The 23,441-nt window shown below is 42.6% G+C and overlaps 1 protein-coding gene across 1 annotated transcript; it reads left to right on the top strand.

The window, feature by feature from the left end:
* The first annotated feature begins 2,958 nt into the window (after nucleotides 1–2,958).
* On the top strand, nucleotides 2,959–13,689 carry sike1 (suppressor of IKBKE 1). Its single transcript, XM_048611879.1, has 5 exons — nucleotides 2,959–3,146; nucleotides 4,618–4,723; nucleotides 6,477–6,619; nucleotides 7,485–7,598; nucleotides 11,901–13,689. Exons 1-5 carry the CDS (start codon nucleotides 2,988–2,990, stop codon nucleotides 11,991–11,993), a joined length of 615 nt encoding a protein of 204 aa, XP_048467836.1. The 5' UTR covers nucleotides 2,959–2,987; the 3' UTR covers nucleotides 11,994–13,689.
* The last annotated feature ends 9,752 nt before the right edge of the window (nucleotides 13,690–23,441 follow it).

Raw genomic sequence — 23,441 nt, 5'->3', positions numbered from 1 at the left:
CTTCTTTCTGAAGAAGGGTCTGGGCCCGAAACGTCAGCCTTCCTGCTCCTGTGATGCTGCTTGGCCTGCTGTGTTCATCCAGCTCTACACCTTGTTATCTAAAATAGGTGTGACCCAGATAAATCAAAGCTTGGCAGGCAAAACTATAAGAGATATGGCTGTCTTTTAAAGAACTGTGTTCAGGCACAGTCAAAGTATATTCCCAGAAAGGGGAAAGTTAAGATAATTAAATCCAGACAAAGGTGATAGAAAATAAGATGATGAAAAAAAAGGAATGTTTTTGATGGCTGTCAGGGGAGTAATACAACTAAAAGAGTTAAGCTGTATATTGCAGTTTAGAAGAGAGTTGATAAAGCAAAAATAAGAAACAATATGAAATGATACTGGCAGCTAACACAAAAGAGAATTTGAAAGTCTTCTATAGCATAGAAACAGTAAGAAGAAGAGTGGGGTCAATTAGAGACCAAAAGGATGATTTTCATGTCGAGGCAGGGGCATAGCTGAGATATAAAGGTAGATACTGTGCAATTCGTGGTGAATGAGGAAATATTTCAGACACTTGAAGCATATAAAATTGATGAGGGTGTAGTATTGGATAGGTTGTCTGTATTTTGTTGATAAGACACCAGGACTAGATGAGGAGCATCTAAAGACAGTGAGGGAAACGAAAGCAGAAATTGTGGAAATACTGGCAGTCATTTTCCAGTCTTCCTTTGACTGGAGAATTGCAAATATTACACTTGCCAGAAAAGGATATAAATATAATCTCACTAGCTACAGGCCAGTCAGTTTAACCTATGGGAAGCTTCTAGAAATGATCTTGCAGGACAAAACTAATTGTACTTTGTGGGTTAATATAGAAAATTCAGTAAAGGGGAAAGTATGTTTATGTTTAATTTTTTGATGAGTTAACCGAGAGGTTCAGTGAGGACAAAGCTATTGATGTAGTGTACATGGACTTCGAATCATAGAATTGGAAAGAGCCCAGCCAACCCATCAAGACTGCACCGACCCTCAAAAGCAAGCCACCCAGACCCAGTTCCCTATCCTTTCCCCATAATCCCATATTTCCCATGGCTAATCTGCTTAGCCCTGCACATGCCCGGACATTGCAGACAATTTATCATGGTCATTCCACCTGACCTGCCTGTTTTTAGACTGTGGGAGGAAACCGGAGGAAACCCATGCAGACCCGGGGAGAATGTGTAAACTCCACACAGTCACCCAAGGCTGGAATTGAACCCGAGTCCCTGGCACCATGAGGCAGCAGTACTAACCACTGAGCCATCATTCTGACTTCCAAAAGGCATTTGATAAAATAGTGCACAACAGACTTGTGAACAAAATTAGAGCCACTCACCATCCTGACTTGGAAATATATTGCCGTTCCTCCAATGTCCATTGCTACCAGCACTATGGGAGTACCAACCCTCTATGGACTGCATGTTCACGACCACCTTTTCAAGGGAAATTCAGGATGGATAGGATATATTGGCCTGGCCGAGTTAGCAACATGCACGTTAAGTGAAAGAATAAAATACAAGGATGGAGAATTAATGGGCACAAATTTAAAGTAACTGGTAAAGGAAGTAATGGCAACATGAGAAAAAAAAATTTCCACACAGGGCGCGATTAGCATCTGGAATGCACTGCCTGAGAGTGTGGTGAATGCAGGCTCAATTGAGGCACTGCAGTGGAAGTTGGATTATTATCTGAAAAAGCAGAATCTATAGGGTTACAGAAGGAAGACAGGAGAAAGACATGAGGTAAATTACTCCTCTAAAGAGAGACAGAGCGCACAATCATGAGGGACTCAATCACCTTTGGAATCTGTGATTGTAAGGAGCAGGCAGAAATATGAAGTTAAGGCCACAACGGGTTAGCCATGATCTTATTGAAAGGTGGATAAACTCAGGGTCAAAAGGCCTACTCCTCCTGTTTAGACAATAAGAAATATGAACAGGAGTAGTCCATTCAATCCCTCAAGCCTGTTCTGACATTCAGTAGGATCATGGCTAATCCGACATTCCTCACATCCATTTTCCTGCGATTTCCCATAGCACTTGATTTCCCAATTGATCAAGGATCTATCTGTCTCAGTCTTAAATGTATACAAGGACTCTGCCCCCACAGCTCTCTGTGGCAAGGAGTTCCAAAGACTCTTAATCCCCTGAAAGAAGAAATTCCTTCCTATCTCTTTCTGAAATTGGTGTCCCTTAATTCTGAGACTATACCTTCTGGTCCTTGACTGTCCCATAAGGGGAAACATCCTTTTAGCATTTACCCTGTCAAGCTCCTTAAGAATCCTATGTGCTTCAATGGGATCACCTCTCATTCCTCTAAACTCCAATGAGTGTTCTTAACCTCACTGAGCTTCAGACTATCCCAGTTTAAATTTCTGCACCATCTGGGGGTGGTTTGAGCAGGCGATGGTGTTGGGATTATTTTGATAGAGACTGTTTGATCCAAGTTGTCATTCTGGTCAATGCAATACCTAATGTCAAACTGAAGCTTTAAGCCAGGAAGGTCCCAGAGACGGTTCCCAATTAGTGTATATTCTAAGCTGGAACAATGGTAATATTAATATTGCTTTTAATGCACCTGGGCCAGAAATAGGGAAAGTTTGTCCTATTGTATTGAGTGGTTCCTATTGTATTGAGTGGTTCCTATTGTAGAGGCGGGGAGGATATGCATGTTGCTTAGGTTCAGACAGGACCCTGATGCCCTTCCTGTTCACATACGAAGATTAATTGGGCGGATTTGAAAGTCTTCCCAGCACTTGAGGATGATCCCAGCAAACAATTAACTGCTTCAGGATTGGGGGGGCGGGGGGCGGGGGGGGAGTAGAGGGTCTAAAGGAAGCAGATGGAAAATAAACTTCTAACAAATTTCGAAGTGGGAAGTAAGATGTGGACTAGAACAGTTGGTTCTCAAACTTAGCTCTCTGTCAATCCCAAAGATGACCGTTTATCCTGTTTCCCACAGAGATGGCGTGCACAATAGAGAAGGTGTTGGCTGATGCAAAGGTTTTGGTGGAGCGACTGAAGGATCATGACAATGCAGCTGAATCTCTCATCGAACAGACAACAACACTCAACAAAAGAGTGGAGAGTATGAAGGAAGTTGGAACAGGAATCCCGGACAGGGTAAGTTTAAAATCAGCTGGCAAATAAATGTAAAACTCTAACCCGTACTAGTCCTCCCATGCAATGGCTGCCCTCTTGCACACGTCTATACTATTTTGTGCCATTGTTTCGCACAGTCAGACAGTCTGTAAAAGTGCTGTGTTCTTTCTGTCCTCATTTTCACACACAGCAGGGTCTTCCTGCAACTCTAGACATGCGGGTAGTGGAGATTTCACTCAACCCCTCATCACTCTGATTACAGCCTTTTGTATATTTTTAAAAGTTAATTCTTGCGATGTGAGTGTTGCTGGAACAACTGGCATTGATTGCGCACCCTGGTACCCCTTGTGAAGATGATAGTGGGATGCCTTTATTGATGTCCATGCAATGAGTTTGGATTCGAAGAGTCCGTGCATATATTACTATACTATATGAGGAAAGAAGGTCTGCAGTGACCTCTACTGCCTAGAAGGACAAGGGCAGCAGTCAAGTAAGAACACTATTACCTGCAAGTTCCCTTCACAGTTACGCACCAGTCGAGTCATATTGGACTCAAAACATTAATTCTGTTTCGCTCCACAGATGATGTCTGACCTCCAGGATTTCTCCAGTGCTTTGTTTTTATATCATTTACACCCCATTCTGACTTGAATTAGATTGCCGTTCCTGCAGTGTGGTTGAATTAAAATCTTGGAACTCTCTACCCAGCAGCACTGTGGATGTTTATACACCCCAATAGTTTGCAGCAGTTCAAGGTGGTGGCTTGTCACCTTCTCTAGGACAAGTAGGGACAAGCAGTAGATGTTGGCTGTGTAATGCTCACATCCTATGAAAGAATATAATGAATGGTTCCACGGTACTGTTAGAAACCACTCCTTCACCCACCATTGGCAGCCAAATCTTCAGCCATCTCACTCTTATTCCCTGCAGCTGCCAGCTAACACCTTTTTTAAACTCTTTTAAAAAGAGTTCTTTTGTTGAGTTCTTGGTTAGGTTTCTTAATATCATTTTTCTCAGGTAATGTGTCCTTGAATACCCTAATTGTGACATGCTGCGTCTCAATGTTAGCTGTACCATCTTAGGTTGATTATACAATCCCAATCCGCAGTGTGCCTCCATCAATTCCTCACTCCTCTCCGTGATTTGCAGGATTCACTCATTGAATAAGACTTTATTGCCAACCATTTAACTCCCGGGGGGTGGGGGGGATCAGTGGGGTGTAGATCCTTTGATGATCCAAACTCATCAGCCTCCGAGAATAGAGGAGCAACATAGTGCAGAGGGGTGAAGCAGACTGGTGTCGTGTTGCACGATCTATTTCTGTGCCAATGAAAACTGACTCATTAGTGACTCTGTGATTGTCCATCATCTCTATCGTTGTGTTCCACGAACCATTTGTAGCTGGCTAATGGCTACAGCAGGTTTACAAGTTCTGAAGTGGTGACAGTTTGGACAGCGCAGTATCTGTAAATTTGTTCTGCCGTGTTTTCAGAACCAGGAAGATATTGCAGAGCTGCAGAAGCTGGCCAGTCACAAACCGCATGCCATCCTCTCTCAAGAGAATACTCAGATCCGGGATCTGCAGCAGGAAAATAAAGGTTTTTTTTTCCTTGTCTTCATAATTAAGATCTATTTACAATGCCTGTTATGTGAGCTAATGCCTAGTTATTTTGTTCAGACATAATTACAATCTGGTATTGATAGGTATTTTATTGTATATCTCATGCTTTTCAAAGGTCAGCGACTTCATGCTAGGCAAGTCTGTTTCTTTGCATATTTTTTCATTATCCTCAGTGAGCACATCAAGTGAAGGCAGGCCTGGTTTGGAGCTCCCTCTACAGTAACATAGCAAGCCAATGCCTGAAGTAGCAGAGTGAAATTACAACACAAATATAATTACATTCCTTTTTGTTATTCCTCCTCAATCAAGAATTTCACCTTGTATGTTTAGCCTGCGATTATTTGGGTCCCAAAGTTCAGTAAGAGGACTACCCAAGAGAGCAGTTTCTCTCAATATGTGGAACATATAGACTCTCAACTGCAAATGTGTCATTCCTATTACTTCATAGCATCTGAATGGGATTGCCCAATTTTTATCAATTCCAAACTTCAAAAGTATGATCCCTTTGAACAAATGAATAAAGAAAACATAATCTATGGAAGAGTGTACTATTCTAAAGATAAAAGGGAACATTTGTGTGTTTTATAATTTTGCACTGTGTGTTCTTCTCACTTCTACTCGCTTCTGGATTCTGGCTATCATAACCTCTACCCTTCAAACTTCAACTTAAAAATGGTTTTAAAAGTGTGCTACACAGTGTAGTACAGAGTATTTGAGACCAGTCGTGTCCCGGCTTTGAATGGTCATGGGTCTGTGCTGTTACCAGGGCTCCAGCAAAATCACAATTGCTCTCTTTAGCTCAAAGAGAGGAAAGTCAGCCAGGATTAGCACTCCTGCTTCATTAGATTATACTCCTTTTCTAGAAGGTGTAAATATGTGGGTGAAGGAAGGCTCAACCTGGTTTTGATGGCCCTGTGATAGAACTGCGTGCGGCCACTGCCATTGTTGGCGGAAACAGTGTTGTAATATCTCTAGACTAAACCTGTATGGACAAGGGTTCAAATCCTGTAGCAGATGCTGGAATTTGAATTTAATTAATAAATCTAGAATCGAAAGCAAGCCTCAGTAATGGTGAGCGTTAAACTATTGTTGATGAATCTTAAAAAACCCCATCTGGTTTACTAATGAATGACCTTTAGAGAAGGAAATCTTCCATCCTTGCATGCTCTGGCCTACCTGTGAATCCAGACCCACAGCAATGTGGCTGACTCCTTACAGCCCTCCGAAATGGCTGAGCAAGCCACTCGATCCACCTCTAATGACGGATGAGTTGTGTTAGTTGATCTTAGTTAGGGTAGATAATGGCAGAGGATTCGGTTCATTTCTGCCCAGGGAGTGGAAGGAGTGGTTCTTGCTCTTTGATTGTAACACAATAACTCTTAGTAAAAATTGTGGCAGAGGATCAGGCTACTTAAACATGAAAAAAAATTCTACTGGATGAGTTAGCAGAGCTTATAAAACTTCCCCAGCAGGAGTGACAGGAAATGGTGCAGAAGTTTTGCATGGAAGCTTATTACCTTAAACTCTTGCAGAATGGAGATGGTGCAGTAACTCAGCTGGCTTTTGGGAAAACGAAACCCTCATTGGGAACACACGAAATATTCACCTGGGAAATCAAATGTGAAATATGTCGTCCTTAAGGAAGTGAGGTCCTAAATGAGGAATTTTTTTGAACATCTTTCTTACCTGCATGGCCATAACTCATTGTCAGCTTTTGCTATTTCTGTCAGAGCTGTGGCTTTCACTGGAGGAGCACCGTTATACCTTAGAACTCATCATGAGCAAATACCGGAAGCAGATGTTAAGGCTCTTAACATCAAAGAATAAGCTGGACAGTGCATCAATTACCACTTTACACCAGGAGCATTCCCAGGTAACAAGCTGTATTCCACAAGCAGAGCCCACATTCCTGAATTGATCACTTTTAAACCAGGAGAATTTTGCTTTTGAGACTCAACTTGCCAATGTGTCGCAGTTTATACTTAAATTGAAAGGTGTGCAGCTTTGAAAAAGGTTATGGGTGAAGATCCTTGAGCAAGCCAGCTCTGGTGACTTCTTTTATTAACTAATGTTCCATGCTGTGCATTGTCTGGGTTCAGGGGCCAGTTTACATCAATGTAAACGGTCTCTGTTGCAGACTTCCAGCAGAGTTATGCTGCATTAAATTTGACCTTAATTTTATGAACTGAGATTATAAAACAAATGTGTGTTTTATGTAATCTAGATTTGTGCTGTAAAGAAATCTGTTCTTACAACAGAAAAAATTAGCTTTATACTTGATTAACCATTTTAGATTCTTTCAAAGTAATGACTGCCAGTTTCCTTTAAGGAGAAGTTACCATTGAGCTCCCTGATGGATGTTCAGTAAAGACCTCAGCAGAGCAGATTGTGTAAAATACTGAATTAGGGTGCTCCTGCGTTGCTGTGTAACACTATTGTTAAGCCATTTAATGGCAGAATTACAAAGACCAGGAGCATATTCTTGTCCAATGTCCTTGTGTGCTCTGTCATAATAGGATGGATGAGAATTGGAAATGCCTTTTGATTTTGTTAACACTCATGTCTGGTATTTCGAGTCCAAAAAACACCAGACCACTATTCTGTGGGTTTGCAGTGATGCTGCTGGTTAAGATGTTTGTAGGGCTTAAGCAGCATTGTTCATTGTGTGGGCCAAGATATTCTGTACCTTGCTGGATCCAGTGGACCTGGGTAACCCTTGTTGCTTATTGTACTTCCAGGAGCTGCAAACCACGGTAGAACAGATATGTGAAATGGCCAGAGTAATGAGGAAGTCTGTTCAAGTGGATGATCAAGAGTATTGTCAAATTCAAGAGAAAATAGCCCAGCTGGAGGTAGGAGTTTTGAATATGCTGCAGGACTTCATACAGGTCCTGTGCAAGTGCTGTCCCAACATGCACAAAGATCTTCAAAATCCAGTTTAGTAATTTTATGCTCGGTTTCCTTTTCATTGTCACTTTAGTTACTAGCGTTTCATGGGTCCAGTAACCCTTAGGACTTCCTGTTTCAGTCCTGGTGTGGTCCCAGATGGAATGGTGAACGATTCAGGAGTATGGGCACAGAAACGGTGTGGGGTGCAGGACAAAAAGATAAGATCTGGACTTTAGCCATCCACCACCCAGTTCTGGCTGAACTACATCAATTGCTATTGGGTCTCATTCTTTTCTACCAAATCTCCCACTTTACCAGAATCATCCTCGAAAATCTAAGGCACCCCATGGATTCGTTTGTCCATTACCCATCATTTCCTTAAACTCTCCTCCACGTACTGTTCACCTTCAACAATTGTGAGTTCATAGATTTCTTTGCCACTAGGGTTGAGGCCATTCAGTGCTGCTGCAGCTTCCACTTCCTTTCCCCTGTGCTCCCAAGCTCCTCTTTGACCTCCCCCTGGCCTTGAACGCTCCTCATATCCATGAGAGCCATGTTCCTTTTTCCCCATTTCACACTAATCTGCTGATTACCTTGCTTTTCTTCCTGGCCACTTGTTGGCTTATATTATTAATGGCCACCCTTTCACATCTGATGTTCTCAATCTCTTCCCCCTTTTCCCCAGCCACAATCCTCCTTGATCCCTCTTGTAAACTGTAGCTGCATCTCCAAATTTCTTCTTCTCGTGTCCTTGAACATGTGGTCACCATTTTTTTTGGTCAATTTTCCCCTGCAGCCAGTCAACCCTCCGTCCTCGGGTTGACTCTCCTCTAGTTTAATATTTTCCAACAGGTTATAAATGGCTCAAACTAAAATCCTTCAAGTCTGAAACAAAACCAAAAAAAACTGCAAATGCTGGAAATCTGAACCAAAAACAGAAATTGCTTGAAAAACTCAGGCAGCCTGACAACATCTGTGGAGATAAAGCACAGTCAATGTTTTGGGTCCAGTGACCTTGCTTCAGAACTGATAGTAGCTAGGAAAAGGTGATGTATATGCGGAATACAGGAGATGGACGGGGAAGGAGTCAATGATAGTGGAGAGCTGAAGGTGGATAAATCACCCAGACTGGATGGACTGTACTCCAGGGTTCTAAGGAGATTGTGGAGGCATTAGTGGTGATCTTTCAGGAATCACTGGAGTCAGGGAGCGTCCCAGAGGACTGGAAAATGGCTGATGTAACACCTCTGTTTAAGAAGGGAGGAAGTCAGAAGAGGAGAAATTGTAGGCCAGTTAACCTGACCATAGTTGTTAGTAAGATTTTAGAGTCCATTATTAAGGATGAGATTGCGGAGTACCTGGAAATGCATAGTAAAATAGGGTCAAGTCAGGTTGGCTTCATCAAGAGCAGGTCATGCCTGACAAATCTGTTAGAATTCTTTGAGGAGGTAATGAGCAAGTTAGATAAAGGGGAGCAGTGGATGTGATCTATTTGGTTTTCCAGAAGGCCTTTGACAAGGTGATGGACAGGAGGCTACTAAATAAGATCCCATAGGGGATAAATGCATGGTATGGATACAGGATTGGCTAACTGGCAGAGAGTGGAGATAAAGGGGTCTTTTTCAGGATAGCAGCTGGTGACTAGTGGAGTTTCTCGGTGTCAGTCTTGGGACCACAACTATTAGCGATTTGGATGAAGGAACTGAGGGTATCGTTGCTAAGTTTGCAGATGACACAAAGATAATTGAAGGAACGGGTAGTGTTGAGGAGGCAGAGAGGCTGCAGAAGGACTGGGACGGGCTAGGAGAGTGGGCAAAGAAGTGGTTTCCATCTGCCAATGTGGGAAAGTGTGAGGTTATGCTCTTTAGTAGTAAGAATAGAGGCATAGACCATTTCCTAAATGGGGAAAGGCTTTGGAAATCTGAAGCACAAAGGAATTTGGGAGTCCTAGTTAAGGATTCTCTTCAGGTTACCTTGGATTCGGTTGACAGGAAGGCAAATGCAATGTTAGCTTTCATTTCGAAAGGGCTAGAATACAAGAGCAGGGATGTACTGCTGAGGCTGTATAAGGCTGTGGTCAGACTGCATTTAGAATATTCAGAGTTTTGGGCCCTGTATCTAAGGAAGGATGTGCTGGCCTTGGAGGGGGTCCAGAGGAGGTTTACAGGAATGATCCCAGGAGAGAAGGGCTTGTCATTATGAGGAGCAGCTGAAGACTCTGGGTCTGTACTTGATTAGCGTTTAGAAGGATGGGGGCAGGGGGCGGAATCTGCTTGAAACTTGCAGAATACTGAGAGGCTTAGATAGAGTAGATGTGGAGAAGATGTTTCCACTAGCCGAAAAGACCAGGATCTGAGGGCAAAGCCTCAGAACAAAGGAACGACCCTTCACAACTGAGAAGAGGAGGAATTTCTTCCGCAAGAGTGGGGTGAATCGGTGGAACTCCTTTCCACAAAAGGCTGTGGAGGCCAAATTATTGAGTATATTTAAGACAGAGGTTAGATAGGTTCTTGATTAGTAAGGGGATCAAAGGTTAGGAGGAAAAGGCAGGAGAGTGGGATTGAGAAACATATCGGCCATGATCGAATGGCAGAGCAGAGCTGGGCCAAATGGCCTAATTCTGCTCCTATGTTCCCCTATGTTCTCTGTCTTGGGCTTGCTGCAGCGCTCCAGTGAGGCTCAGCACAAGCTGGAAGAACAGCATCTTGTTTTCAACTTGGGGATCCTGCAGTCTTCAGGAGTCAGTGTCAAATTCAGTAACTTCAGGACCTGAGCATCTTCTCCCATATCCTTTACTAAGCCTACACCTGAGGCCCTGTCATCACGTGGGCTGCTTTCATCACAGCTAATCCATTCTCCCCCATTGATGGTTCCCATTAGCAGCTTTTCTTTCTCCCCAGCTCACCATTATCCACTGCTTTGTCTGTCTGACTGCTGTTCTGTCTCTGGGCTCCACTTTCCCCCTCCCCAAAAGCCCATCTTTCAGCATGAATACCGTCTTTTCCTAGCTACAGTTGGTTCTGAAGAAGAATCACTAGACCTGAAATGTTGACTCCGCCTTCTCTCCGCAGCTGCTGCCAGATCTAATGAGTTTCTCCACAATTTCTGTTTGTTCCTTTGTGTCTGTGGTACATCATCCATCCCTCCCCACTGCAGCCAGTCAATCATCCTGTTTAGAAACAGGTAAACTATGACATAGAAGGAACCCATTCAGCACAATGTGTCTGTGCCAAATGAAAAAGACCTATCCCAATATCCAGCTACTGGTCCATAACTTACAGATGAAGGCTGTTCAAGACATTATCCAAATTTTTTTTTCATGGAGTAAGTGGTTCTTCCTCTTCTATGCTTTAAGGAAGGAGGTTTCTGACCCCCACCACTTTTTCTGAGTGAAAACATTTCTCAATTCCCTCTAATCCTTCACGAATTAAATCCATGCACTCTGACTATTCACTCTACTGAGGGAATTAGGTCCTTCCTACCCACTCTTATTTGGGTCACTCATAATTTTATACACGTCAGAAAATCTTCCTTCTCTGCCTTCATTCCAAGAAAATGACCCAACATTAAAGTTCTCCATTCCAGGCAACATGCTCAGAAAGCTCTTCTGTACTATCTACTACATTCTTCCTGTAAGACAGTGACTAGAATGTTAGGCAGCACACTTGCTTTCGAGTTCTCTGCTTCATTGTTCAGTTTGGTGGAACTAACTTGACTTGGTTCCACCCTTCAGTAGCTAGAAGATCAATTGTTGCTGCACTTGTTCCATACCTCATCTCCCCAAAGTTCTGTCTGTTTGCCTTTCTTCATCCTCGTGCTGTTCTTAGGCATTGGCTTCTACTGACATGGATTTGACTTTCACGTATATTGACTGTTCTCAGTTCTACCCCTCCATCGCCCCCTGGCCATTCTTCATATGAGTCTAGATAATGAGGTTGGAAGATAATTCAACAACAGAGGCATCACATTCCAAACCTAATCCTTCCTGATCAGAAAAGGCTTCTAACCTTCAGCTGATCAGACAGTACCTGTGTAGACTAGCAGTTTGGTTGTAATGCCACATTGAAAAATAACTGCCAAATCTATACTTGGGTGGCAGAATGAAATTGATAGTTACAGACTCAACTCAGCATGAGTCATTCATTCAGAAGTAAGAGTGGAGAACGTAGGGGAAAAGGCATAAGCAAGATTTAAAAAGTGACGTGCTTTAATGTATTGTAAACTGTGCAAAAGTCTTACTTTTTTTTCTCCATGTTGATTTCAAGCTTGAAAATAAAGAATTACGGGAGCTAGCATCATTCAGTAAGGAAGTATTACTTCCAGAGAATCTTCACCAGCCACCTCACTCTGGTAAATAATCTTAGCTGCAACAGTCTCTGAATCTAGTTCCTGCACTGCCTTGCAAACACTCGAACGGTGCCTCCAGTTCACAGCTGGCTGTGTTCTTCCTGATGCTCAGAAAAGATTGAAGTTTTAACCAGGAACCAGTGCAGCTTCATGTTTCATTGGTGCTTTCATTGCCTTTGGGGAATCTTTAGTGAACCATGAAGTTTTACGGAAGTGCTTTTCCCCGCAACAGCCTCCTCCAAAAAATCCATTTCCTTTAGTCATGTCTTGATGTTTATGTCCTACCATCACTGTTGCCAGTCTCCATGTGATCTGTTTCTGCTATGAAGACATGTCGAGCTAAGCCTATGGATCTCCTCATGCTCTGGTTGCTGCCTCATAATCCTGCAACAGGCCAAGCGCCTCTGACATGGCAGGTCCAATTCTGCCTCAGTTATTGGTCCTCATATCCAGCAAGATTGTATCAGATCTTTAATGCATTATGCAAAAGCCAAATCATAAATATCAAATTATCAATGGGCCAACAGCTCTGACTTCGAACTTCAGATGTGAGCAGTATTGGTGTTTGTGTGTTCGTGTGTTCCTGTGTTCCTCTACGCTTGGTCCTTGCTGAGTTAGCTGATCTCAGCTAACATTGCACTATTGATCTTAATGTTCCAGCCTAAAATAGGATAATCAGCCAAGATTTTTGCTGTCCATAGCTTGCTTCCTACAAGAAAGAATGTATGGACTTGACGTGAGAGAGATCAGATTCAGCTATGATACCCCACCCATTGAATAGGCTCCTGATGCCTTCTGTTCCAACTTGCACAGGAAGAATAGCTGTTTGGATGCGCTGAAAGACTATTTCTACTGTGATCATGGGATAACATCTTTAGAAGAGATGTGGTGGTAAATTGAGGGCAGCAAATACTTTACAGACCTGAGTAGGAATTTGGTTAAGATGAAGGTGTGAGCATATCTGAACCATAATGTTCTATCCTTGGTCATTCTGCTGTTAATCACCTTGAATATAAAATGAATTAAAGAACATGACAGGGTATTAAGTCTGTGATGTTCCTGCTCCATGAATCCTACAAATAAATACAAAATACTGTGGATGCTGAAACTGAAACATTAGCAGAAGATGCTGGAGAAATTCAGGTCTGGGAGCACCTGTGGAGAGAGAAACAGAGTTATTGTTTCGAGAACACTATGACTCTTCCTCAACCCAAATGCTGCCAGGCCTGCTGAGTTTTTCCAGCAATTTTTGTTTGTTACATGAATCCTGCAGTTTTGGTCTGTTTTCTCTCCTTCCCATCTTTCCTGCACCATTTACACAAGTGTGTGTGGCCAGAAGCATTACACCCTTGAATTCTGATCATTACTTTCAATGCACTTAACCTTCCCTGAGATTAGTTTGAAAAATGTTTCTTTTGACTAAAAGTATAGATGGACAGTACAACAATATTTTATCCAAATTGAAAAGGGAGACTGGGAGACTCTCTGTTCTGGTAAAGTGTGGAGACAGCTTTGCCTTTCTGCACATGTCTGCACATTGACAGCCAGACTAAGAGGAGCCTGGGGTTTGAGTAATGGGAGCTCTGCTCATCTTGGATCTCATCATTTATACAACTGGAAAACTGACTCTGGAACCTTTTAACTTGTTCAGCCAAGGCCTAGCATTTGTAATTGTCCAAATAAATTGAGTGTTTTTTTTAAACCAAATGTTTCAAGATATACTGCCTGTATTTGTATTGAATGTTTAAAAATTCTTCATAAATGTGTTGGTCAATCACAAAAAAACATTAGAAAGCATAGGTTTAAACACTGACACCACAAAACTATCGCTGCTGGTTAAAAGTTTATGAAGTAATTATCAACAGAATGTGCTTGGAGACTGAAATTTTCGGCATGAAAGGATCCAAAACTTTAGTCACAAAGGTTTAATCATGCTCTTTTTTGTTGCGATATGTACTTCTGCTACACTCACACATCTCCACATGCCTTCAGCTGCTTAGGACCTAAGCAGGTTATGGTCATCTGTTTTAATATTTTCTTTCACGTTTCAGTACCGTATTTTATTTTGAAGTTCCTATGAAGTGTCTTTGGATATTCATGAATATGTATTGTCTCTGGTTAGTACAGAGGACAGTGTTATATTACCCATAGATTTTCTACTGAGGAACTAGATGCTGTTGTGCACTACCAAGATACTTTGCTGGAGGAGTTCCTTTAGGCAATATCTGAGCCACGCTATCTCCAGCTACTACTTCAATGACTGTTCTATGATGGATGTTTGCAGTGTTGGATTTTATTTGGTTCTTTTAAATAATAAGGCAAATCTATACACCTGTGCAACAAGGGCTGAAAGCAGCATCCAGCCTATGGCTGATCAGTAAATTAATCTATTCCAGGCAGTAACCGTTTCCAAAATGCTAAATCCAATAACCACCTTCTGATATTAAAGAGCATTACTATCACTAAGTCCCCAATTGGCAATGCCCTAAAAGTTGAAATTGACCAGCAGTTCAACTCACCTATGGAAATGCTCATCCAAAACGAAAAGTACCAGTCATTACCATTTGGCAATCGGACAATCTTTTACACTATGACAGAACTTTGATTTCTGATTAAGTCTTGGTCAGAAATGCAAAGTGTATTTGTTTTTGGTTGTCTTCGAGCACAGGGAGTCCAAGCCCCCACACTCCATGTTTTTTTGATTCAGAAAGGACAGTTTAAATAACTTTTTAGTCTGTGAATGAATAAGTGGATAGGACAGCATGCTGTTGAGGTCAGGTCAGATCAGGTCGTCATTCGAGGGGTTTGGGAGTACTTCTGAAGAGTCCTGAGGCTTATCCTTGGGTGTACATTCACTCCCAAGACTGTTAGAATATCTGGGCCATTGTGTTTACAAGAGGTTAGAGGCTGGGACTACTATAGTGTGCATTTGCTCCCATCTCCATGCAGCCTCTACAACACAAGTTCGGAAAGTGATGGAAAGCTCTTTAGTTGTCTGAATGACTGCAGCTCCAGTAACACATTCAGCCAAACCATCCACAACAGCTTGATTGGCCACATGCACTGTTTTCACTAATGGTGGTTCTTGGCTTCGCTATCTTGTTTGTAAATGACAGACTGCAACATTTCACCAGGTCTTTGACAACATTTCCCAAAACCTGTGACTTCCACTAGCTGAAAGATGAGGGATTTCCATTATGTCGTTGTCTGCCCTACCAACTCATACAATCCTGACTTCAAAAGTATCACTGTTCCTTTATTATCATTGGAACACAATCCCAGTGCAGAGCACCTTCAGCATGCAAGTTGCAGTGCTTCAAGAAGTCACCTCACCAGTACCTTCTCAAGGGCAACAGTTTTAGGTAATTGACAACACTGCCAAACATGGAGAATTAAAAACTTTTGAAACCTAATTTTGAATTTAACCACTATTAATGTCTTTCAAGCATAATGGTGCAAAGGTTCTTCACTGGCAACTTACTCAGGTTGTAATGAGTTTGGACCCACAACTGGAATTAAATACAAGTGAATTGAGAAACTACATTGAAATAGCTGGTGTTAGAATATACAAAAGAGGAACAGAAATACGCCATTCAGCCCCTTAAACCCATCCCACAACTCAATAAGATCATGGCTGATCTTCCACAGACCTCGATTCCTCTCTCGTCCCAGTGTTTCACCGTCCTTAACCCCTGACATTTCAAAAAATTATCCATAAGACTGTAAGATGTAGGAACAGAAGTAAGCTATTTGGCCCAATGAGTCTGCTTCACCAATCGAGATCATGGCTGATCTGACAATCCTCAACTTCACCCCCCTTCCTTTTCCCCATAACCCAAACACTTTACTGATCAGAAACCTGTATATCTCAACCTTGAATATGCTTAATGATGCAGCTTCAACAGCTCTATATGGGAAGGAATTCCACAGATTCACTATCTTTTGAGAAGAAATTCCTCTTCTTTCTACCCTCATTGGATGTGATTGCTCTGAGATTATGCCCTCTGGTCCTAAACTCTCCCACAAGTGGAAACAACCTGTTGGCATCTACCCTGTTGATTTCCCCAAGAATCTTGAATGTTTCTGTAAGGTTGCCCCTCATTTCTGTAAACTTCAGTGTGTATCAGCCCAACCTACTTAACTTCTCCGCATAAGGAAATCACCATACCAGAATCAACCTAGTGAACCTTCTTTGGCTAGCCTCCAATGCCAGTTTATATATTTCTAATCAACATGTTCAGAGATGTTACTAAACACCTCTGGAACTGGTGGGACTTGAACCAGGCCTCTTGACTCATAGGCAGGAATACTACCACCAAACCAATATTGATATTCCCAGTGCCACCTTAGGTACAAAGCAGAAAAATAAAGAAACAAGATCAAAAGTTAAACATCACAGTCCTTAGTATTAAGCAGAAAAATAAAGAAATTAAGTTAAAAGTTCAACAGTCTTTCTTAAGTGCTTAGTAATGCTGAGCTTGCACTCCATACAAGGGCTTGATCTCCTTGGCCCACTGTCCAGGAGACCTTGAGCCGCCACAGATGCCAGGGGACTTCCCTCGTCGCCATGTTGGGCTCGCTCTTCCCTCATTGGGCTTGATCTCCCAACTGTCGAAGTACCAATCCAGGCCCTCAGCCACTGCCACGCACTGGACCTCATGAAGCTGCAATGCCTCCACTAATCAAGCTCTCTCTAGAAGGTAAGTCTGATCTCCCCGTGCTCGCAGCTGCTGCAGATGCCAGGAGACCTGGAGCTTCCTGCTTTCGGAACTGTGTCCCTCAGTTCATGATTCCCCACTGATGGAAACATCTCAATATCTACCCTATCAAGGTCCCCCAGAATCTTGTGTATTTAATAAGATTATCCCTCTAATAAACAAAGGTGTAAGAGATTTAGCTACATGTGTACTTTTTGTGTTTCATGCACAACAGCATCCTCTTCCCATTGTTCTGCACTCTTGGAATCTCTCTCCATTTAAACAATAGTCTGCCTATTGGTTCTTGCATCAAAAGTGCATAACTTCACACTTTCCTGCATTTAACTCCTGCCAAGCTTTTACCAATTCACTCAACTATTGATTTTCCCTGACAACAAGGTGCAGAGCTGGATGAACATAGCAGTCTATTGATTTTCCCTTGCAGGTTCCTTATTTCGTCATCACAATATGCCCTCCAATCTATCTTTGTATTGTCTGCAAATGGGGATACAATACCCTCTGCCCCCTCCACTAAGTCATTACTGTAGATAGTAAATAATTGAGGCCTTAGGACTGATTGTTGTGGCACTCCACTGGTAATATATTTCCAACATGAAAAGATCCTATATCTTCTGTGCATTAATCTCAGTTCATGCCAAAACATTAGCCCCAATACCATAAGCTCCTATTTAATGCAATATCCTTTCATGTGGCACATTATCGAATGCCTTCTGGAAATCCAAATACACTGCATTTGCCAGCTCTCTTTTATCAACCCTTCTTGTTATATCCTCAAAGAACTCGAGCAAATTTGTCAAAGATGATTTCCCTTTCACAAAATAATATCAACTGAAATAAATTTTTGCTGAGCATTATGAAATATCTGCTTAAGTACCTGCCACTGCTCATCTACTGACTTTCCCCTTAGTTTGTTTTCCCAAACCGCTTTACCTGACTCTGTCTTCACACCTCTGAAGTTGCCTTTACTTAAGTTGAGGGCATTGCTTTGAGACCTCAGTTGCTCTCCCTTAAACTGTATTTGCAATTCTACTATATAACGATTACTGTGTAGAATCCTTAACCTTGAAATCTATTATTCTTACCTTATTATAGATTACTAGATCTTAAGCAGCCTGTTCCCAGGTAAGACCTGCTCTAAGAAATGATCCGTGATGCTCCCTACAAATTCATCCTCTATGTGTAACTTAAACTTTGTACTACAGTGAGGCAACTCTTCAGGTTTCTGTAGACCACTCTCACCCTAGACTTCTTCCCATGCCATTCCACCCAAACTGATTCCACATCACAATCTATTGCATCTAGATCACGACTCACCTCCACACTAATGCCATCCTTTATTAGCAAAGCTGTGCCACCTCCATTTTTTTTTGGTCTGTTATTCTGGAACATTGAATATCCTTTAATAATGAGTTTCCAGTCTTGATCACCCTGTACCTACATATCTGTAATAGCTATCAGGTCATATTCGTTTATTTCTATTTCGCTGTCAAGTCATTTATCTTGTTACAAAGGCTGCATGCATTTAGATAAAGAACTTTAAGCTTCAACTTTTTAACCATTATTACACACTTTGCTAATTTCTCCTGTACTTCTGTATAGATTTTCTACCCTTTCCTGTACACTTTAATTATTGTTAGGCTGGAAAGTGAACTAAGTTTTGATTTAGCTGGTTAATAAGATTTGTTTGGGACTACACCAGATCTGCATGATCCAGACGTACTTCATGTAGATGAGCAATAAAAAAAAATCACTTGTAAGATTTATTACCTGCCTGCTTCTGCACTCAGTGAATTGATTCAGTGAGTATTTGGACCACCAGCCCCCAGAGCAAGATGGTGCCCTTCTCTGTACCCCACCTTCCTAACACATTGTTAGGATTAAGATCTCATCATGTGTGGAACTGAAGGTGGCAGTCCATCTTCAGCTAAAAATCTTGATGGTGTGACATTAATTTAATAATACATCGCTCACATCACATCAAAATCTGATTTAAAACTATCTCCATCAGGATACTAAACCAGACTTAACATCCAGTTTAATTTGAAATATTGATTCTAATTTCAATAATGCATTACAGGTTGTTCTGTATTAGTTCCTAAACCAAGTCACCCAGCTTGTCTCAATGAAATTAAATTCATTTCTTTTTATGAAGCAATAGCTCATCATCTGCATTGCAGCAATGTTAATACCTAGAGGAGCTGGGCTAAGACAATTTAAAATTGGAACTGAGCATTCTGCAATATAATTACAGCTTTTGCCCTTTTATTCATGCTTTGAGGAAGGGGGAGGAAGAATGCTTGTAAAAATGCCTTTTAAGAAATAACTCAGCAGATTGCTGCTTGCTACAAAAAGACCTGGTAACTGTTGACAGTGATGAGATCTCACGTATTGTTTCAGTCAGTCAGCAGATGGGGTTTTACATGACTAACTGGGGATTTGGACTTTGCTGTATTTCATTTTGTTTGATTTTAAGTGAAGTGTGTGATAAGCCCTGCACTGTTGTTAAAGAATTATACCTGACCTTGGTATTCCTGTGTCTGTAAAACTGTCCTGATTCTTTGCCTCCATTTAACCACCTGCTATCCAGAAAACTGGAGATCTGGTTTCAGTAATCCCACTTCCCCAAGCCTGGTACAAACTGCACAGGAAGGTAATGAAATGTCACTGGGTATTTTCAGTTGTACAGGTACAAGAAGTTTATGCAAATAAGTGGCAATTTAGTTGAATCTAAATCTCCACACCAAAGTGGCACATGTCTAAAACAGGTAACTCCTTCACATGAATAAACATTTGCCTTTATTAAAAGAAAATAATTCTGAAGCATGTTGTAGCCATGAGTATGCTGATGGCAGAACCAAAGTGAGCAGGATTATTGCTCCAGAGGCATGACTGACCATTCCACAAACAGCCAATACATTGGTGAAGGGGCTAGGCAGTTGTGCAGTAGGTGTGGGCAGGGACTCATTGACCCTGCTATCACTACACAGGGTCAAAGGTCCTGGTGCCATAATTAAACTGCACCCCAACGGGCATCTCCTCCCTGTAAACCAGCATCGACGAGGAGTTTAAACTGGAGGAGCTTCCAGTGAGGGGTTATGGATGAGGGTAAGGGGAGGGGTGAAGTTAGAGTGAGATGGGTATTTGGTGAAAGAAGGGGAAGATGGGAATTTGGATGAAGGGAAGGGGAGATGGGGGTGATGAAGGGAGGGACAGCTGGGATGTCAATGTAGCGATGCGGGGAGGTGAAAAGGCAGTGGGAGATAGGGGTGACATGCTCACTCCATTCATCCCTGAAAACCACAGCCCCCCACCCCCAATCTGCTCGTAAACATTTGCAACATTTACTCATATTACAATGTATCAGGTTTAATATTATTTGGAAATCAGGTAGAATCTAGGTTCATAATCTAGTCTTTACAGCAAATCTTCCTTACTATCATCTAAGGGCTATTGCCAACATTGGGGGAGCTGTCTCACAGACTAGTCAAGCAGTAGCTTGACATAGTCACACTCACAGATTCACATTTTACAGACAATGTCCCAGATACCATCCCTGGATATGTCCTGTCCCATAGCCAGGATAGAGCTAGCAGAGGTGGTGGCACTCAGAAAAGAATTGCCCTGGGAGTCTTCAACATTGACTCCACACCCCATAAAGTCTCATGGCATCAGTTTCACATGAGCAAGGAAACCTCCTGCTGATTACCACATACTGCCCTCCCTCAGCTGATGAAATAGTGCTATTCCATGGTGAACAACACTTGGATGAAACACTGAGGGTGGCAAGGGCTCAAAATGTACTCTGGGTGGGGGATTTCAATGTTCTCCACCAAGAGTGGCTCAGCAGCAGTACTACGATCGAGCTGGTCAGGTCCTAAAGGACACAGCTGCTAGACTGGGTCTGCGGCAGGTGGTGAGGGAACCAACAAGAGGGAAAAACATACCTGACCTCATCCTTACCAATGTGCCAGTTACAGGTGCCTCTGTCCAGTATCAGTAAAAGTGACCACCACACAGTCCTTGTGGAGACAAAGTCCTCCCTTCACATCGAGAATAATCTCCATTGTGTTGTGTGGCACTATCACCGTGCTAAATGGGACAGACTTTGAACAGATTTAGCAACTCAAGACTGGGTATCCAGGAGGTTCTATGGGCCATCAACAGCAGTTGAATTGTACTCCAGCACAATCTGTAACCTCATGGCCCAGCAAATCCCCCACTCAACCATTACTATCAAGCCAAGGCATCAACCCTGATTCAGTGGAGAGTGCAGGTGGGCATGCCAGGATCTACATCAGGTACACCTGAGGATGAGGTGTCAACCTGGTGAAACTACCAAACAGGACTACTTGCGTGCCAAACAGCTTAAGCAGCAAGTGATAGACAGAGCTGAGCGATCCAACAACCAATGAATCAGATCTAAGCTCTGCAGTCCTGCCACATCCATTTGGGAATGGTGGTGGATGATTAAACAACTTACTGGAAGATGAAGCGGCTCAACAAATTTCCCCATCCTCAATGATGGAAGAGCCCAGCACATCAGTGTAAAAGATAAGGCTGAAGCATTTGCAGCAATCTTCAGCCAGAAGTGCTGAATGAATGATCCATCGTGGCCTCCTCCAGTGGTTCCCGCCATTACAGATACCAGTCTTCAGCCAATTCAATTCACTCCACATGATATCAAGAAATGGTTGGTGATACAGGATACTGCAAATGCTATGGGCCCTGACAACATCCCAGCAATAGAACTGAAGACTCGTGCTCCAGAACTTGCCGCTCCCCTAGTCAAGCTCTTCTAGTACAGTTACAACATTGACATCTACCCGACAACGTGGAAGGATGCTTGGGTATGTCCTGTACATAAAAACCAGAACAAATCCAACCTGGCCAATTACCGCCCCATCAGTCTCCTCTTGATCGTCAGGCAAGTGTCATCAACAGTGCTATGAAGCAGCACCTACTCAGCAATAACCTGCTCAGTGACGCCCAGTTTGGGTTCCGCCAGGGCCACTCAGCTCCTGACCTCATTACAGTCTTGGTTCAAATAAAAGGTTGTGCAACAAGATCTGGACAATATCCAGGCTTGGGCTGACAAGTGGCAAGTAACATTTGCACCACTACAAATGCCAGACTATGACCATCACCAATAAGAGACAATCTAACCATGTCTTTTTGACATTCAATGGTGTTACCATCACTGAATCCCCCACTATCAACATTCTGGGGGTTACCATTGACCAGAAACTCAACTGGACTCGCAGCATAAGCACAGTGACTTACAAGAGCAGGTCAGAGGCTAGGCTTACTGTGGTGAGTAACTCATCTCAACTCCTGACTAACCAAAGCCTGTCCATCATTTACAAGGCACAAGTCAGGAGTGTAATGGAATTCTCTTGTCTTGCCTGGTTGGGTGCGGATCCAACAATATTCAAAAAACTTGACACTATCCAGGCCAAAACAGCCCGCTTGATTGGCACGACATCCACAAACATCCATTCCCTCTACCACGAACACTCAGTAGCAGAAGTATGCAGTATCTCCAAGATGCACTGCAGAAATTCACCAAAGATCCTTAGACAGCACATTCCAAACACACAAGCATTTCCATGTAGAAGGATAAGGGCAGCAGATACATGGGAACACCACCACTTGGAAGTTCCCCTCAAACCTCACACCATCCTGACTTGGAAATATATCACCATTCCTCAAATGTCGCTGGGTCAAAATCCTAGAATTCCCTCCCTAAGGGTCTTGAGGGTCAACCCACAGCACTTGAAGTGCAGCAGTTCAAGAAGGCAGTTCACCACCACCTTCCGTATTAGAGACACACACCAAATGCTAGCCCAGCTAGTGACAGCTGTGAGAGAATAACAAGAATTCCTTTTCTCAATTATTAAAATTAAAAAGATAGGCTAAGTGAGCAAGCGTTTTCCCTGCTGGGAAGGTTCCAAAGATTTTAGTACCAGCATTTGTTGAAACTGGTTACAGCTCACTCAACAGCCATTTCACTGTAAAACGCTCCGTCACTCTATGTAACTGGTTATGGCTCACTCCACAGTCTGTTCACTGGAGCACACTCACTCAGCACAAAACGGATGTAACTCTCTCCAGTGTCAGTTCACTCAAATACACCCACTATGTAACTGCTTTTAATGCTCTCCACAGTCAGTCAACTCAAATTCACAGTCACAACAGGTAAATAGTTAATAGGATAACAAGGTGTAGAGCTGGATGAACACAGCAGGCCAAGCAGCATCAGAGGAGCAGGAAGGCTGACGTTTCAGGTCTGGACCCTTCTTCAGAAATCAGAAATTTCTGCTGCTTGGCCTGCTGTGTTCATCCGGCTCTACACCTTGTTATCCCAGATTCTCCAGCATTGGCAGTTCCTACTATCTCAGGTAAATAGTTAAAGCGCACTCCAAAGTCAGCTCACTGAACACACACTCTCTCACTCTCTGTAACTGGTTGAAGACTCTCCAAAGACTCTGACAAAGACCAAGGACTGCCTGAGTAATGCAGAGAGCACATCTCCCTTGTTGTCTGTACTCAGAGGATCAGAACAAATTCCATCATCTCAATGGAACATTACAGTGGCAGCAGGCAGTGAACTGAAACATGAACCAGGGGTTGGGAGTTGATCAATTTATTGCTTCAGCTACATGAATACAGAATTCATCCTGCTGCCTAAAATACTGCAGCTTTTCTCTCTTTGGATATGTCTGATCCTCTAATCTGCTTGGC

The sequence above is a fragment of the Rhincodon typus genome, chromosome 25 (assembly GCF_021869965.1).
Source record: "Rhincodon typus isolate 14 chromosome 25, sRhiTyp1.1, whole genome shotgun sequence".
NCBI lineage: Eukaryota > Metazoa > Chordata > Chondrichthyes > Orectolobiformes > Rhincodontidae > Rhincodon > Rhincodon typus.
The sequence above is the reverse complement of the archived record's forward strand: the minus strand, read 5'-3'. Positions and strand labels throughout refer to the sequence as shown.

Excerpts from the sequence above, each read along its gene's own strand:
- sike1 (XM_048611879.1), top strand. The coding sequence starts at position 2,988 with ATGGCGTGCACAATAGAGAAGGTGTTGGCTGATGCAAAGGTTTTGGTG. Across the intron at positions 4,724-6,476 it reads TCTGCAGCAGGAAAATAAAG|AGCTGTGGCTTTCACTGGAG; the intron begins GTTTTTTTTTCC and ends TATTTCTGTCAG. Across the intron at positions 7,599-11,900 it reads AGAAAATAGCCCAGCTGGAG|CTTGAAAATAAAGAATTACG; the intron begins GTAGGAGTTTTG and ends GTTGATTTCAAG.